At 35.6% G+C, this 14,257-nt stretch overlaps 1 protein-coding gene across 1 annotated transcript; it reads left to right on the forward strand.

The window, feature by feature from the left end:
• The first annotated feature begins 10,063 nt into the window (after positions 1-10,063).
• On the forward strand, positions 10,064-11,973 carry LOC125585539 (thaumatin-like protein). The gene is made up of 4 exons (XM_048754807.1): positions 10,064-10,209; positions 10,302-10,529; positions 11,006-11,232; positions 11,432-11,973. The coding sequence occupies exons 1-4, from the start codon at positions 10,152-10,154 to the stop codon at positions 11,684-11,686; spliced, it is 768 nt and encodes a 255-aa protein (XP_048610764.1). The 5' UTR covers positions 10,064-10,151; the 3' UTR covers positions 11,687-11,973.
• Positions 11,974-14,257: the final 2,284 nt, after the last annotated feature.

Here is a 14,257-nt window from a genome sequence, read left to right on the forward strand (position 1 = left end):
TCATAAAAAATATGTATTCTTCAAATTATTTTCGTTCTTGGATCGATCGACCTCATTTGGATCCGAACACGAGATTGCTTACGGAAGAATACCAACGAGGTATAACCGAATTAATGGGGTTAGTTCACCGACAACCGGAAGCAAAAACAGGTATGTTAAAATGTCCTTGCTCTAATTGTAAAAATAGAAAGGTTATTAAAGAGTGAGATGTTTGGACTCATCTATATTTGAGTGGGTTGACACGAAGTTACAAAATTTGGTATCATCATGGGGAAACTGATTATGAACATGGTAGTATTAGCGAACCTCAGCCAGAGGTTAGATTAGAAGAACCAATTAGAACGGATGTAGATTATGGTGTAGGTACTGAGCAGATGGTAAATGATCATTTTAGAGGGGAAGATTTACCCAATGCAAAAGCTAGGAGATTTTATGATATGTTGGATGCTGGAAAGCAACCATTGTACGAAGGTTGCAGAGATGGTCATTCAGCTTTATCATCTGCTACAAGATTGATGGGCATTAAAACAGATTATAATTTGGCTGAAGACTGTGTGGATGCGATTGCTGATTTTGTAAAAGGTATTCTACCCGAGGATAATGTAGCTCCTGGTTCATACTACGAGGTTCAGAAACTCGTTGCTGGTCTTGGTTTATCGTATCAGGTAATAGATGTATGCAGCGACAACTGCATGATTTATTGGAGGGCGGATGAACAGCGGGTTACATGCAAATTTTGTGGAAAGCCTCGTTATAAAGATACGAGTGGAAGAGTTCCAGTGCCATATAAAAGGATGTGGTATTTACCTTTGACGGAAAGGTTGCAGAGGTTGTATCTGTCTGAACGCACAGCGCAACCAATGAGATGGCATGCGGAGCACTCAACAGATGGTGAGATCAGACATCCTTCAGATGCAAAAGCGTGGAAGCATTTCCAATCAAAGTATCCCGACTTTGCGTATGAGAGAAGAAATGTCTACCTTGGATTATGTACTGATGGTTTCAGTCCGTTTGGCAAGAGTGGAAGACAGTATTCTCTATGGCCCGTCATTCTTACACCATACAACCTACACCCAAACTTGTGCTTGCGACAAGAGTTTTCGTTTCTCTCGATTCTCGTTCCCGGACCAGAGCATCCTAAGAGATCACTTGATGTGTTTCTTCAGCCACTAATATATGAGTTGCAACAACTATGGGCTCAAGGTGCTGAAACATACGATGTTTCGTGTAAAGAAAACTTTCAAATGCGGGCAGTACTAATGTGGACAATAAGTGATTTTCCAGCATATGGTATGTTGTCTGGATGGAAAACGCATGGAAGGCTATCATGTCCATATTGTCAAGATAACACTGATGCTTTCCAACTAAAAAACGGAAGGAAAACGTGTTGGTTTGACTGTCACAGGAGATTCCTACCACCTGATCATCCATATCGTAGGAGTAGGAATTTGTTTACGAAGAACAAGAGGGTGTTTGACAGTCCACCTCCGGAAATTTGTGGGAAAGATTTGAAGACACAACTAAGAGATTTTGGTGCAGAAAGGACGCCAGACGTCGGTGGACATGAGCGTTTTCCGGTAGATGCTGTTGGAGAACTACATAACTGGCACAAAAAAAATATTTTCTGGGATCTGCCATACTGGGAGGATCACCTGCTAAGGCATAATTTAGATGTCATGCATATTGAGAAGAACTTTTTTGACAATCTCATGAACACGATCCTTAATGTTCAAGGTAAAACAAATGATAATTTGAAGTCAGGACTGGATTTAGTCGATATATGTGCTCGTTCAGAACTTCATGTTGATGAGAATGATAGGGCTCCTTTTCCCATATACCGACTTGATGCAGAGGGAAAAGATGCGTTCTTTGATTGGATTTCAAACGATGTGGAATTTCCAGACGATTACGCATCAAATTTGCGTAACTGTATCGACAGAAAGGAAAGAAAGTTTACTGGCTTGAAAAGCCACGATTGCCATGTAATGATGCAGCGCCTCCTTCCGTTCGCCTTCAAGGAACTATTAGCACGAAATGTTCATGAAGCAATTGCAGGGATAAGTGGTTTCTTCCGCGATTTATGAACGAGATCAGTGACTCTTGAAGGTATTGAAAATTTGAAGACTAACATAGCCGTGATTCAGTGCAACCTTGAGAAGATATTTCCTCCCTCTTTTTTGATGTTATGGAGCATCTTGTTATTCACCTGGCAAGAGAATTGGAACTTGGTGGTCCTTTGCAGTATAGATGGATGTATCTGTATGAGCGGTATATGTTCCATTTGAAGAAGATGGTGAAAAATTTAAGTAGGGTGGAAGGTTCTATAGTCGCACATATGATCAATGAAGAAACTTCAAACTTTGCCGAGTACTACTTTCCAGCAGAAGTTCAAACCAAAAACAGAAGACCTGCTCGGCATGATGATAGAGGCGAACGGGCAACATATCATGTTACGGTTCCAGACATTTTCACAGACGTTGGACGACTTGGCGGAAAACCAAAGGACCATCGACTTACTGAGCAGGAGCGCAGTCATTTGCAAACATATTTGCTCACCAACTGCGAAGACGTTCTTCAATATGAGAGGTGAATAAATTAGCTTACAAATTTTTATTTTAACAAGTTAAAATTTAAATCTTAATTAATTACATTATTGTCATCATATAAAAGATTTTCATGGCAGAAAAGCGGTTCGAGTATAGATACGCCACAGAGGACGAACTAGAAGAAATGAAACAGAAATAATTTACTGGATGGATGTTTACTTATGTGAGTGCTTTAAACAAATTAAAATATATTTTATCACATATTTATACTAATTCACATTTATTGATATAACATATATATATATGTGCTATTAATAGGTGTCTGCAGATTTGGCCAGAGGTGAAACATTTGACGATTGGATACGTGAGATGGTCGTTGGACCAAACTTTGTTGTGAAGTCATATCCGAGATTTTGTACTCGAGGATATGCATTCACAACTCAGAAGAGGAGACATTCGAGTACGACTTATGATGCTGGCGTTTGTTCTGCATCAGGAGATGATGTATACTACAGACACATACATGAGATTTTGGAAATCAAGTATTCCGAGGAACACTTGATATACCCTCTTTCCTCGGAAAAGCCTCGGAATATTCCGACGGAATTCCGAGGAACACTTGATATTCTTGTTCGATCGATGGGATAATCTAATCGATCGATCACATTGTTACGCTTTGGTCCATCTTAGTGATCGATCGATGCGTTTTCGGACATATATCCATCAATCGATCCGTTTATAAAAAAACTTACCAGATTTTCTGAGGACATTCCGAGGAACGCTTGAGATTCTCGATCGATCGATGGGATAATCTAATCGATCGATCACATTGTTACGCTTTGGTCCATCTTAGTGATCGATCGATGCGTTTTTGGATATATATACATCGATCGATCCGTTTATAAAAAAACGTACGAGATTTTGTTCTCGATCGATCACATTGTTACCCCAATCCCTGTTTCCTCGGAAAAGCCTCGGAATATTTCGAGGAAATTCCAAGGAACACCTGATATACTCTATCGATCGATGCGTTTTGGTACATATATCCATCGATCGATCCGTTTAAAAAAAAATTGACGTACTGAAACCCCAAACACTAGTTCCTCGGAATTTCCTCGGAATATTCTGACGGAATTCCGAGGAAATAGGGTTTTTAAACCAAAAACAACGTTTTGCGGTTTGAATAACACCTATATAACCCTTATTAAGTGTCTTACGTTCATTATGAAGTCAAAAATTTGTTCCTTACCGTATAATTAACACTTTTCCGATTGTATGAACGAAATCCCACAACATAAGAGAAACACTTATACCTTTTAATGAACGGTAAAGAGAATACTTTCAATTAGTTTTGAAATTTGTTATTTCATGGTTTATGCTCATCTATACAAAGAATCCTCAATGGTATGCATTACAATTGTATAAGAAATGAAATACGGCAAAAAAAATTGATGTTTTGAAACCCCAAACACTAGTTTCTCGGAATTTCCTCGGAATATTCCGAGGAAATTCCGACGGATATTTTACTATCCGTCGGAATTTCCTCGGAATATTTTCATTTTACCGGGCAAATATTTTGCGAAAATTGAAATTAGAATTCCGATTGTCCGTCGGACCCTAGGTTTTATAACCACGAGCCCCTTCTTCTTCCCCATTTCTCTCTTCTTCCTCTGCGCGACTCCTCTCTTCTCTCCGGCGATTTCCCCCTGAAGTCCGACGATATCTCCGGCGATCTCCCCCTTCTCTTACACAAATCATGTAAGGACCCTATCCCACTCTCTTAGGTTCAATTTGTTAGGTTTTTGTGTAGTTTTGATAGATTTTTGTTAGGGTGATTGGTTAGGATTGTGATTTTGTTGTATAATAGGTTTAGAATTGTGATTTGGTTGAATAATTTGTTTTGTTGAATTGATTTAGAATTTTTTTATAATTTTTTTATTTTTTTTGTATTTATAAAATCGATTTTATATTGTATTTTACAAAATGATTTTTCTATATAAATTCGATTTTTTGGATTTTACAAAATCTTTTTTGTATATAAATTCGATTTTTTGGATTTTACAAAACATTTTTAATATCTATAAAACTTTTTTTGTGATTAAAAACTATTATTTGGGATTTAAAAATATTTTATATATATTATTAAAACTATTTTTTGTAATTATTAAACTATTTTTTATTTATTAAAACTATTTTTTGTTTATTAGAACTATTTTTTATATATTTATTAAATATTTTTAATATCTATAAATCTTTTTTTGTGATTAAATTATTTGGGATTTTAAAAAAAAAAAAAATTAATTTATATATTTATGTATTTATTAAATATTTTTTTTTAATTTACAGGTTTCATGATGATCAGACCCGGCCTCGACAGCGTCGTGGTCGTGGTGGTACGGGGAGCCAGTCTCGGGATTCCAGCCATTTTCAGGATTCCCCTTCGCCCCACAGCTCCAACCATACATCTCCCTCTGCCGCACCCGCTCCTGCTCCTCTCGCTCCCGCTGCTGCATCCGCTCCTGCTCCTGCTCCTCTCGCTCCCGCTGCTGCATCCGCTCCTGCTCCTCCGGGTCCTCCGGGAGTGATGAGTGTTGCGGAGTTGGTTCAAAAGCCCGGTCGTGACCATCTTCCGTATCTCACTCCGTATCCACATGGACGGGGTCAAACATGGTAATTAAACATTTTTTTTCTTTAAATTTGGATTCATTATTAACCGTTTGTTCTTTTTATTAGGTTCAACCGATCCGGGAACGGGATCAGCGCATGGATCAACCATATGATGTACTCGGCCCTCGACAGGGGACATCCGACTTTCACTCATTTCCCTACCGACAAGCAGGTTCTTTGGTTTCGTCAGTTTGCGGTAAGTATTCTAATTTTTTACTTATATTTTTAATCTTTAATATAAATTTTCTACTAATTGTGTTTTTTTTCAGCAAGAGTTCAACTGGAATTCTGATGAGACGCTCTTTATCTATCACCACTTCGTCCATAAAGTTATGGACAACTATGGGAAGCAGATCCACGAGTGGAAGAAGAAGTGGGAAATCAATAAGGTTCGATTTAATTTATTAAACTATTTTTTTATTTATTAAACTATTTTTTTATTTATTAAACTATTTTCTTTCTTTTTTTATTAAAAGGTCCCAAAGTCGATGAACGTGTCGGTCTGGAAGGAGTTGTGTGCGCATTTGGATAAGGAAGAGACGAAAGAAACTTCTTCAACCAACTCCACCAACCGCAGGAGCGACCGTAAAGGGAAGGGCATCTACAAGCATAACTTGGGTGCTCAATCTATTGCCACTCTGGGAGATCGCATGGTAAGTTCAACCGCTTTTTCTTCAATTATTTGAGTTTCAGAATTTTAATTTATTGTGCATTTCTTCTAATTTCTAATATTTCTTTAATTTATGTTTTTTTCAAGGTGGAAGAAAATGATGGCGAGCCGGTTGATGATCTCGCCCTAATGAGGAGGGCGTATACCAACAAGAAGACCGGCCAGATTGATGACGGTCTTGTGAGGGACATGGTCGACCTGGTCCAAACTCAGGTAGTAGACGAAGTGTCTCAGCTTCAAACCGAGGATGACGGCTTCGACCAACTTGTCCCGGTTTCGAATCAACGAAATCGTTGAATCCGTAAGTTCTTTTTTTTTAAGTTCAATTCATTTATTTCTTGGTTTAAATTTGTAAATTTGGCTATTTTCTATTCAGTCGGTTCCAAAGAGGAAGGGACGTTTGGTCGGTTTGGGTCGTCGCACCCGGTCGGTTCCTCCTTCTTCTGCTCCACCGCCCTTTGTTGATCCAGAAGTACTTACCGCTCAATTGAAGGACAAGGATGATCGCATATCTTTGTTGGAGACCCAGATGGCGGCTCAACAGGCGGGCTATGAGGCACAGAGGAGGCTGAACCAGCAAATGATGGAGATGATGCAGAGGATGTACCCGAACGAGGTGTTCCCGGACGTGCCAGACCCGTAGTTTTTTTTTTTTCCAAAAACTCGGAATGTTTTATTTTTATTTGTGAAACTTTGAATATTAATTAATATGATTTCAATTTTAATTTTAATTTTATATTTTCGAATTTAAATTTCAAAAATTTTATTTTTTAAAAAAAAATTAATATTTTTTACATTCCGAGGAATTTAATTATATTTTTTACTCGATCGATCGATGCGTTTTTGGACATATATCCATCGATCGATCTGTTTATAAAAAACATTCGGAATATACCGAGGGACATGTTCCTCAGAATATACCGAGGGACACCTTTCTTCGGAATATACTGAGGGACATGTTCCTTGGAATATTTTCATTTTACCGGGCAAATATTTTGCGAAAATTGAAATTAGAATTCCGATGGAATTCCGACGGATAATGTCCGTCGGACCATAGGTTTTATAACCACGAGCCCCTTCTTCTTCCCCATTTCTCTCTTCTTCCTCTGCGCGACTCCTCTCTTCTCTCCGACGATTCCCCCCTGAAATCCGACGATATCTCCGGCGATCTCCCACTTCTCTTAAAAAAATCATGTAAGGACCCTATCCCACTCTCTTAGGTTCAATTTGTTAGGTTTTTGTGTAGTTTTGATAGATTTTTGTTAGGGTGATTGGTTAGGATTGTGATTTTGTTGTATAATAGGTTTAGAATTGTGATTTGGTTGAATAATTTGTTTTGTTGAATTGATTTAGATTTTTTTTATAATTTTTTTATTTTTTTGGTATTTATAAAAACGATTTTATATTGTATTTTACAAAATAATTTTTCTATATAAATTCGATTTTTTGGATTTTATAAAATCTTTTTTGTATATAAATTCGATTTTTTTGATTTTACAAAACATTTTTAATATCTATAAAACTTTTTTTGTGATTAAAAACTATTATTTGGGATTTAAAAATATTTTATATATATTATTAAAACTATTTTTTGTAATTATTAAACTTTTTTTTATTTATTAAAACTATTTTTTGTTTATTAGAACTATTTTTATATATTTATTAAATATTTTTAATATCTATAAATCTTTTTTTGTGATTAAATTATTTGGGAAATTTTTTTTTAAAAAATTAATTTATATATTTATGTATTTATTAAATATTTTTTTTTAATTTACAGGTTTCATGATGATCAGACCCGGCCTCGACAGCGTCGTGGTCGTGGTGGTACGGGGAGCCAGTCTCGGGATTCCAGCCATTTTCAGGATTCCCCTTCGCCCCACAGCTCCAACCATACATCTCCCTCTGCCGCACCCGCTCCTGCTCCTCTCGCTCCCGCTGCTGCATCCGCTCCTGCTCCTCCGGGTCCTCCGGGAGTGATGAGTGTTGCGGAGTTGGTTCAAAAGCCCGGTCGTGACCATCTTCTGTATCTCACTCCGTATCCACATGGACGGGGTCAAACATGTTAATTAAACATTTTTTTTCTTTAAATTTGGATTCATTATTAACCGTTTGTTCTTTCTATTAGGTTCAACCGATCCGGGAACGGGATCAGCGCATGGATCAACCATATGATGTACTCGGCCCTCGACAGGGGACATCCGACTTTCACTCATTTCCCTACCGACAAGCAGGTTCTGTGGTTTCGTCAGTTTGCGGTAAGTATTGTAATTTTTTACTTATATTTTTAATCTTTAATATAAATTTTCTACTAATTGTGTTTTTTTTTCAGCAAGAGTTCAACTGGAATTCTGATGAGACGCTCTTTATCTATCACCACTTCGTCCATAAAGTTATGGACAACTATGGGAAGCAGATCCACGAGTGGAAGAAGAAGTGGGAAATCAATAAGGTTCGATTTAATTTATTAAACTATTTTTTTATTTATTAAACTATTTTTTTATTTATTAAACTATTTTCTTTTTTTTTTTATTAAAAGGTCCCAAAGTCGATGAACGTGTCGGTCTGGAAGGAGTTGTGTGCGCATTGGGATAAGGAAGAGACGAAAGAAACTTCTTCAACCAACTCCACCAACCGCATGAGCGACCGTAAAGGAAAGGGCATCTACAAGCATAACTTGGGTGCTCAATCTATTGCCACTCTGGGAGATCGCATGGTAAGTTCAACCGCTTTTTCTTCAATTATTTGAGTTTCAGAATTTTAATTTATTGTGCATTTCTTCTAATTTCTAATATTTCTTTAATTTATGTTTTTTACAAGGCGGAAGAAAATGATGGCGAGCCGGTTGATGATCTCGCCCTAATGAGGAGGGCGTATACCAACAAGAAGACCGGCCAGATTGATGACGGTCTTGTGAGGGACATGGTCGACCTGGTCCAAACTCAGGTAGTAGACGAAGTGTCTCAGCTTCAAACCGAGGATGACGGCTTCGACCAACTTGTCCCGGTTTCGAATCAACGAAATCGTTGAATCCGTAAGTTCTTTTTTTTTAAGTTCAATTCATTTATTTCTTGGTTTAAATTTGTAAATTTGGCTATTTTCTATTCAGTCGGTTCCAAAGAGGAAGGGACGTTTGGTCGGTTTGGGTCGTCGCACCCGGTCGGTTCCTCCTTCTTCTGCTCCACCGCCCTTTGTTGATCCAGAAGTACTTACCGCTCAATTGAAGGACAAGGATGATCGCATATCTTTGTTGGAGACCCAGATGGCGGCTCAACAGGCGGGCTATGAGGCACAGAGGAGGCTGAACCAGCAAATGATGGAGATGATGCAGAGGATGTACCCGAACGAGGTGTTCCCGGACGTGCCAGACCCGTAGTTTTTATTTTTTTCCAAAAACTCGGAATGTTTTATTTTTATTTGTGAAACTTTGAATATTAATTAATATGATTTCAATTTTAATTTTAATTTTATATTTTCGAATTTAAATTTCAAAAATTTTATTTTTTTAAAAAAAATTAATATTTTTTACATTCCGAGGAATTTAATTATATTTTTTACTCGATCGATCGATGCGTTTTTGGACATATATCCATCGATCGATCTGTTTATAAAAAATATTCGGAATATACCGAGGGACATGTTCCTCGGAATATACCGAGGGACATGTTCCTCGGAATATTCTGAGGGAGATGTCCCTCGGTATATTCCGAACGTTTTTTTATAAAAGGATCGATCGATGGATATATGTCCAAAAACGCATTGATCGATGAACTTCCGATGAAATATCCCGACGAGTTCTCCCTCGGTATATTCCGAGGAGATTTCCGACAAACTAGTGATCCTCGGAATTTTCTCGGAAATTTGTTTCCTCGGAATTCTGTCGGAAAATTCCGAGGAAAGAAGAAATTCCGAGGACTTGTTTCGTCGGTATGTCGTCGGAATTACGTTATTCCGACAAAATTCCGACGATTTTTTTCCTCAGTATCCTTGCTGTTTTCTTGTAGTGGAAGCCCAAGCCTAGACTGGCTAAGTAGTGATAATTTAGTTTCCAGGGAGAATCGAACCCATGACTGATGTGGGTACACACCAAACCCCAATAGATTGCCACTAGTCTACCACCACTTGGTTCCATAATCTAATCTTTAAGCATAATTTACGATCGACAACAACATAAATTGTTTTTGAAAACTTTATCACATATCTTGTAACTTATAAATACTCAAAATAATATCAGTTAATGATACAGCCAAGTTCCAACGAAAGTGCCAATGAGAATCCAATCTAGCTCCCTATTTCATCTTTTCATTATAAGTTGTATAGTACATGGTAATTTTTTCCTTTTAAAAAACACACATTGTTTGTATTTTTGATCTTATCATGAGCAATGACTATATATGATCAATGCTATATGTTCATAGGTAAAGTATCATGTCATGAAGTAACATTCTATGTGCAAAATAAATGCCCATTTCCCATTTGGCCGGCTGTTGCCCCCAACTCTGGCCACCCGGTGCTATCCTCCGGTGGATTTTACCTGCCATGTGGAAATACCAGACGCATTGATGTTCCTTGGGGTTGGAATGGTCGTATTTGGGCTAGAACAGGCTGTGATTTCACTTCAAATTGGAATCAAGCTTGTGAAACGGGTAACTGTAATTTTAATTATATTTGTGCCATAGACCATATGAAAAAATTAAATTATTTATTTAAAAGCAAAATTTCTATTTGAAATGGTTACAACGTATGGAGCGTAAGAAATGATGATAGTGTGTTTTAGACATATTTTAGGTACTTGAATACCTGAGCACCATTCAGACCTTTATGTTAATTAAGTATTCTACCGAACTAGCATTTTGATCACACAAATGTTTACATTAATACCTTAGAGTTAATCTGATATATCTCATTAGGTGGTTTAGTTTTATTTTTGTTTTTGGTAGTGATAACAAATCTAAAGTCATACAATTCATAGTTATGCTTGAACAGACCATTTTCTTTTCGTAAAAAAAGTTTTTTTCGGAGGTGTTTTTCATTTATTTTATCCCACATAAATGACATGACGATGGTTGATAAGATAATGCTTGTAGAAGTATAATTGTTGTTGTATTACAACGAATCTTAGGTGATTGTGATGGACGTTTGGAGTGTAACGGGTTGATCGGAAAACCACCGGCAACACTTATCCAAATTGCGGTACAAGCAGACAAATCGAAACTCAATTTCTATGATGTAAGTCTTGTGGACGGTTATAATCTCCCGGTCACAGTGACCTCCAAGCCCATGTCATCCAAATGCACCATCTTTGGTTGCCATAGAGATCTCAAAACCACATGTCCCGAAGAATTACAGGTATACTTCTTACTTACATTTTCTTTTTCATACCCGGGATATTTAAAATGATCAATCTAAAACAGAAAAAAAATATTCTCGACTGGCTACCTCAAAATGGTGACCTTTTGACCAAAGGAGACGTTTCTTTTTAGCTAATTCAAATATAATCTATGATCTTTGAAATATTGATACCTTTTTAATTTTCGCCTTTCTGTAGGTTGTGAACAAAGAAGGACGAGTCGTGGCATGCAAGAGTGCTTGCTTAGCGTTTGATAACGACAGGTTTTGCTGTCGGAATGCGTACGGAACGCCGGATAAGTGCAAGCGAACTACGTACTCTATGTTGTTTAAAGAAGCATGTCCCAGTTATTACAGTTATGCCTATGACGCACCTCCTCCTTTGGTCTCTTGCGCTGCCAAAGAATATATTATCACGTTTTGTCCGTCAAGTTGGGGTCACAGTTCCACGTAAAAAAAAAATCTCCAAAAGAACACTATACGACGATACTCTATGTATTTACTTACAACACAAGAAGTATGTTTTTGATTTAGTATAAAGTATGATTATGAACGGATTATATGTATTTCCTGGGCATATTAACGGATTGTGAAATGTGAGATGTAGCGTTAGATAATATTTTCGGAAATGGTGATGGTCGTGCAATGTAAAATTAAATCAGGCAATTACTAAGATCATTTACTAAGATCATGTATTTTTCTATTTTCATATAGAATAGGAAAACTTTAAATAGAGATAAGTAATTCATTCTTTTAAAATAGCATTATCATATTTTCTTCTAAATATATAAAACTGTTTTTTCTCTATAAAGAAATAGTAATCTCTATATATTGCGGAAAAATAATAAGGAGATTTTATTTTATAACAAATTTGATGCCAAAATAGGAATGAATTAGAAATTTTGTAAGACATGGTCTAATCCCAAAACAAAATAAACTAACCCACATTAAAGTTCAACAAATCGAAACAAACCAAACATATAAATACAGTAGAACCTCTATAAATTAGTACTCGATACATTAATAATCTCTATAAATTAATAAATTTCACCGGTTTTAATCTGAACCGATTCAAAATTTGACGTAAATCGATAAAATAATAAGATGATAATATGTTAGAAAATTCTATGTAAATCAATGGTCCCATTAAAATTATAAATTGATAATTTCTATATATACATATCTCTATAATATTATTTGAGAAGTCAGTTTCATAAGTGTCGCGCTCACGTTAATTTTAACGATGGTTTATTAGCGAGATACTCTTAATGAATTAAAAATATTATATTTAAATACAATTATTAATTTTTTTATTTAGTTTCCTTTTAAAAAAATTTCAAATAACATATATAATAAAAAGGAAACATTTATAAAGTTTAAAAACGAAAATATATGTATTTATAATATGTTTTCATTAAAAAGGAAAGTTTACAAAATAGTAATATTCCATTTAAGACATATTTTTAAATAACATAAAATAGATTTTGAATTAATAAAATACTTTCTTTATATATATTTTTCTTAGATGAAAAAAATATATTTTTATATAATGTGATCTCATAGAAAAAACTTCACACATATAATCTTGACACTAAAAAATAATTACTATTTCTTTTAAAACATAATCTTAAACAATCCAATAATATTATTTTTGTAAACATACTTTCAAACAGTCATAGATTTAACTACAATAAGAATATATAATTTTAGAATGATAATTTTTATAAGTATAAATTAAATTATAGGTTGAGTCAAAACATATTAATAAATGGAAATAAAATATTACCAAACTGTTACAATTTAGTTCTTTTGTAAAATTTATATATATACATGAAACTTCATAATATTATATTTATATTAATTTATGTAATTTGGAATCACACACTTTAGTTTATTTTTTATTTCATTCTAAGTACAATATATCTTAAGTCATACATAATCTTATTAAAATATATTTACATATCTAAGACAACAACCAACTTAAATGCAAATAAGAAAATTAATCAAAATTGGAACGAGGGGTTATATTGATATGGGTACTGTGAAGTATGTTATGGTTGAGGATGTAGTTAACCACCGTAGAAGAAGACATCGAATCCCACTACTAAATCTGGTGGAAGACGAGATTACTAAATGGAAAGAGGCGGCATCAGTCGAGGAGGACGTTGGAATGTGGAAAACAAGTGATGAGAAGTTCAAGAATAAGTTCTCTACGAAATCAACTTGGGAGTTGTTGAGAACAAGAGGAACTAAGTGCACTTGGAGTAAAGGGATCTGGTTCAGGTATGCAACTCCAAAATTTGCATTTTTCACGTGGATATCTATGCATAATAGATTAGCTACGGGAGATAGGATGATGAAGTGGGGAGCCTCTGTTAGCACTACTTGCTCTCTGTGTGATGAACTGATAGAACCAAGGAACCATTTGTTTTTTTAGTGTGGATTTTCAGCAGTAGTGTGGGAGAATCTTGCAAAAGGAGTGATGGGAGATGAGTTTACGAGAAATTGGAGAAGGATAGTGGATTTGATATCTGTGAATCAAACCACCACGAGACAGTTCACACTGAGATACATTTTCCAAACGGTATTTCATGGTATATGGATGGAGAGAAATGGGAGAAGGCATGGGGAGAAAAGCCTTTGAATACAACAACATTGAATCATGGAGAAAAATATCAGAAACAGATTTGCTTCAGTTCAAAGAGAAGATCGCACATGGTTGGTAGATGGACTCAGTTTCTGGTTCTCAACAAGACCAGTCTCAAGTCTATAGAAGTTTTTTAGATTATAAAAATGTTTAGTTGAATCTCTTCTTATATATGAAGCATGTAAACCAAAGGGGTTTTTTGTTTGAATAAAATTTAACATTCATTCAAAAAAAAATTAATCAAAATTTTAATAAATTTAGAATAACAAATATTATAGTTAAATTCATAGAAATAGGCATAGAGTCTGATGGTAAAGAAAGAGCTAAACGCCACTACTGCGGTATTAAGTTAGTTATAGATAGGACTCATGGAACTTC

Source organism: Brassica napus, chromosome C4, assembly GCF_020379485.1.
Source record: "Brassica napus cultivar Da-Ae chromosome C4, Da-Ae, whole genome shotgun sequence".
Taxonomy (NCBI): Eukaryota; Viridiplantae; Streptophyta; class Magnoliopsida; order Brassicales; family Brassicaceae; genus Brassica; species Brassica napus.

Excerpts from the sequence above, each read along its gene's own strand:
- LOC125585539 (XM_048754807.1), top strand. The coding sequence starts at position 10,152 with ATGAGAATCCAATCTAGCTCCCTATTTCATCTTTTCATTATAAGTTGT. Across the intron at positions 10,210-10,301 it reads TATAAGTTGTATAGTACATG|GTAAAGTATCATGTCATGAA; the intron begins GTAATTTTTTCC and ends ATATGTTCATAG. Across the intron at positions 10,530-11,005 it reads GAATCAAGCTTGTGAAACGG|GTGATTGTGATGGACGTTTG; the intron begins GTAACTGTAATT and ends AACGAATCTTAG.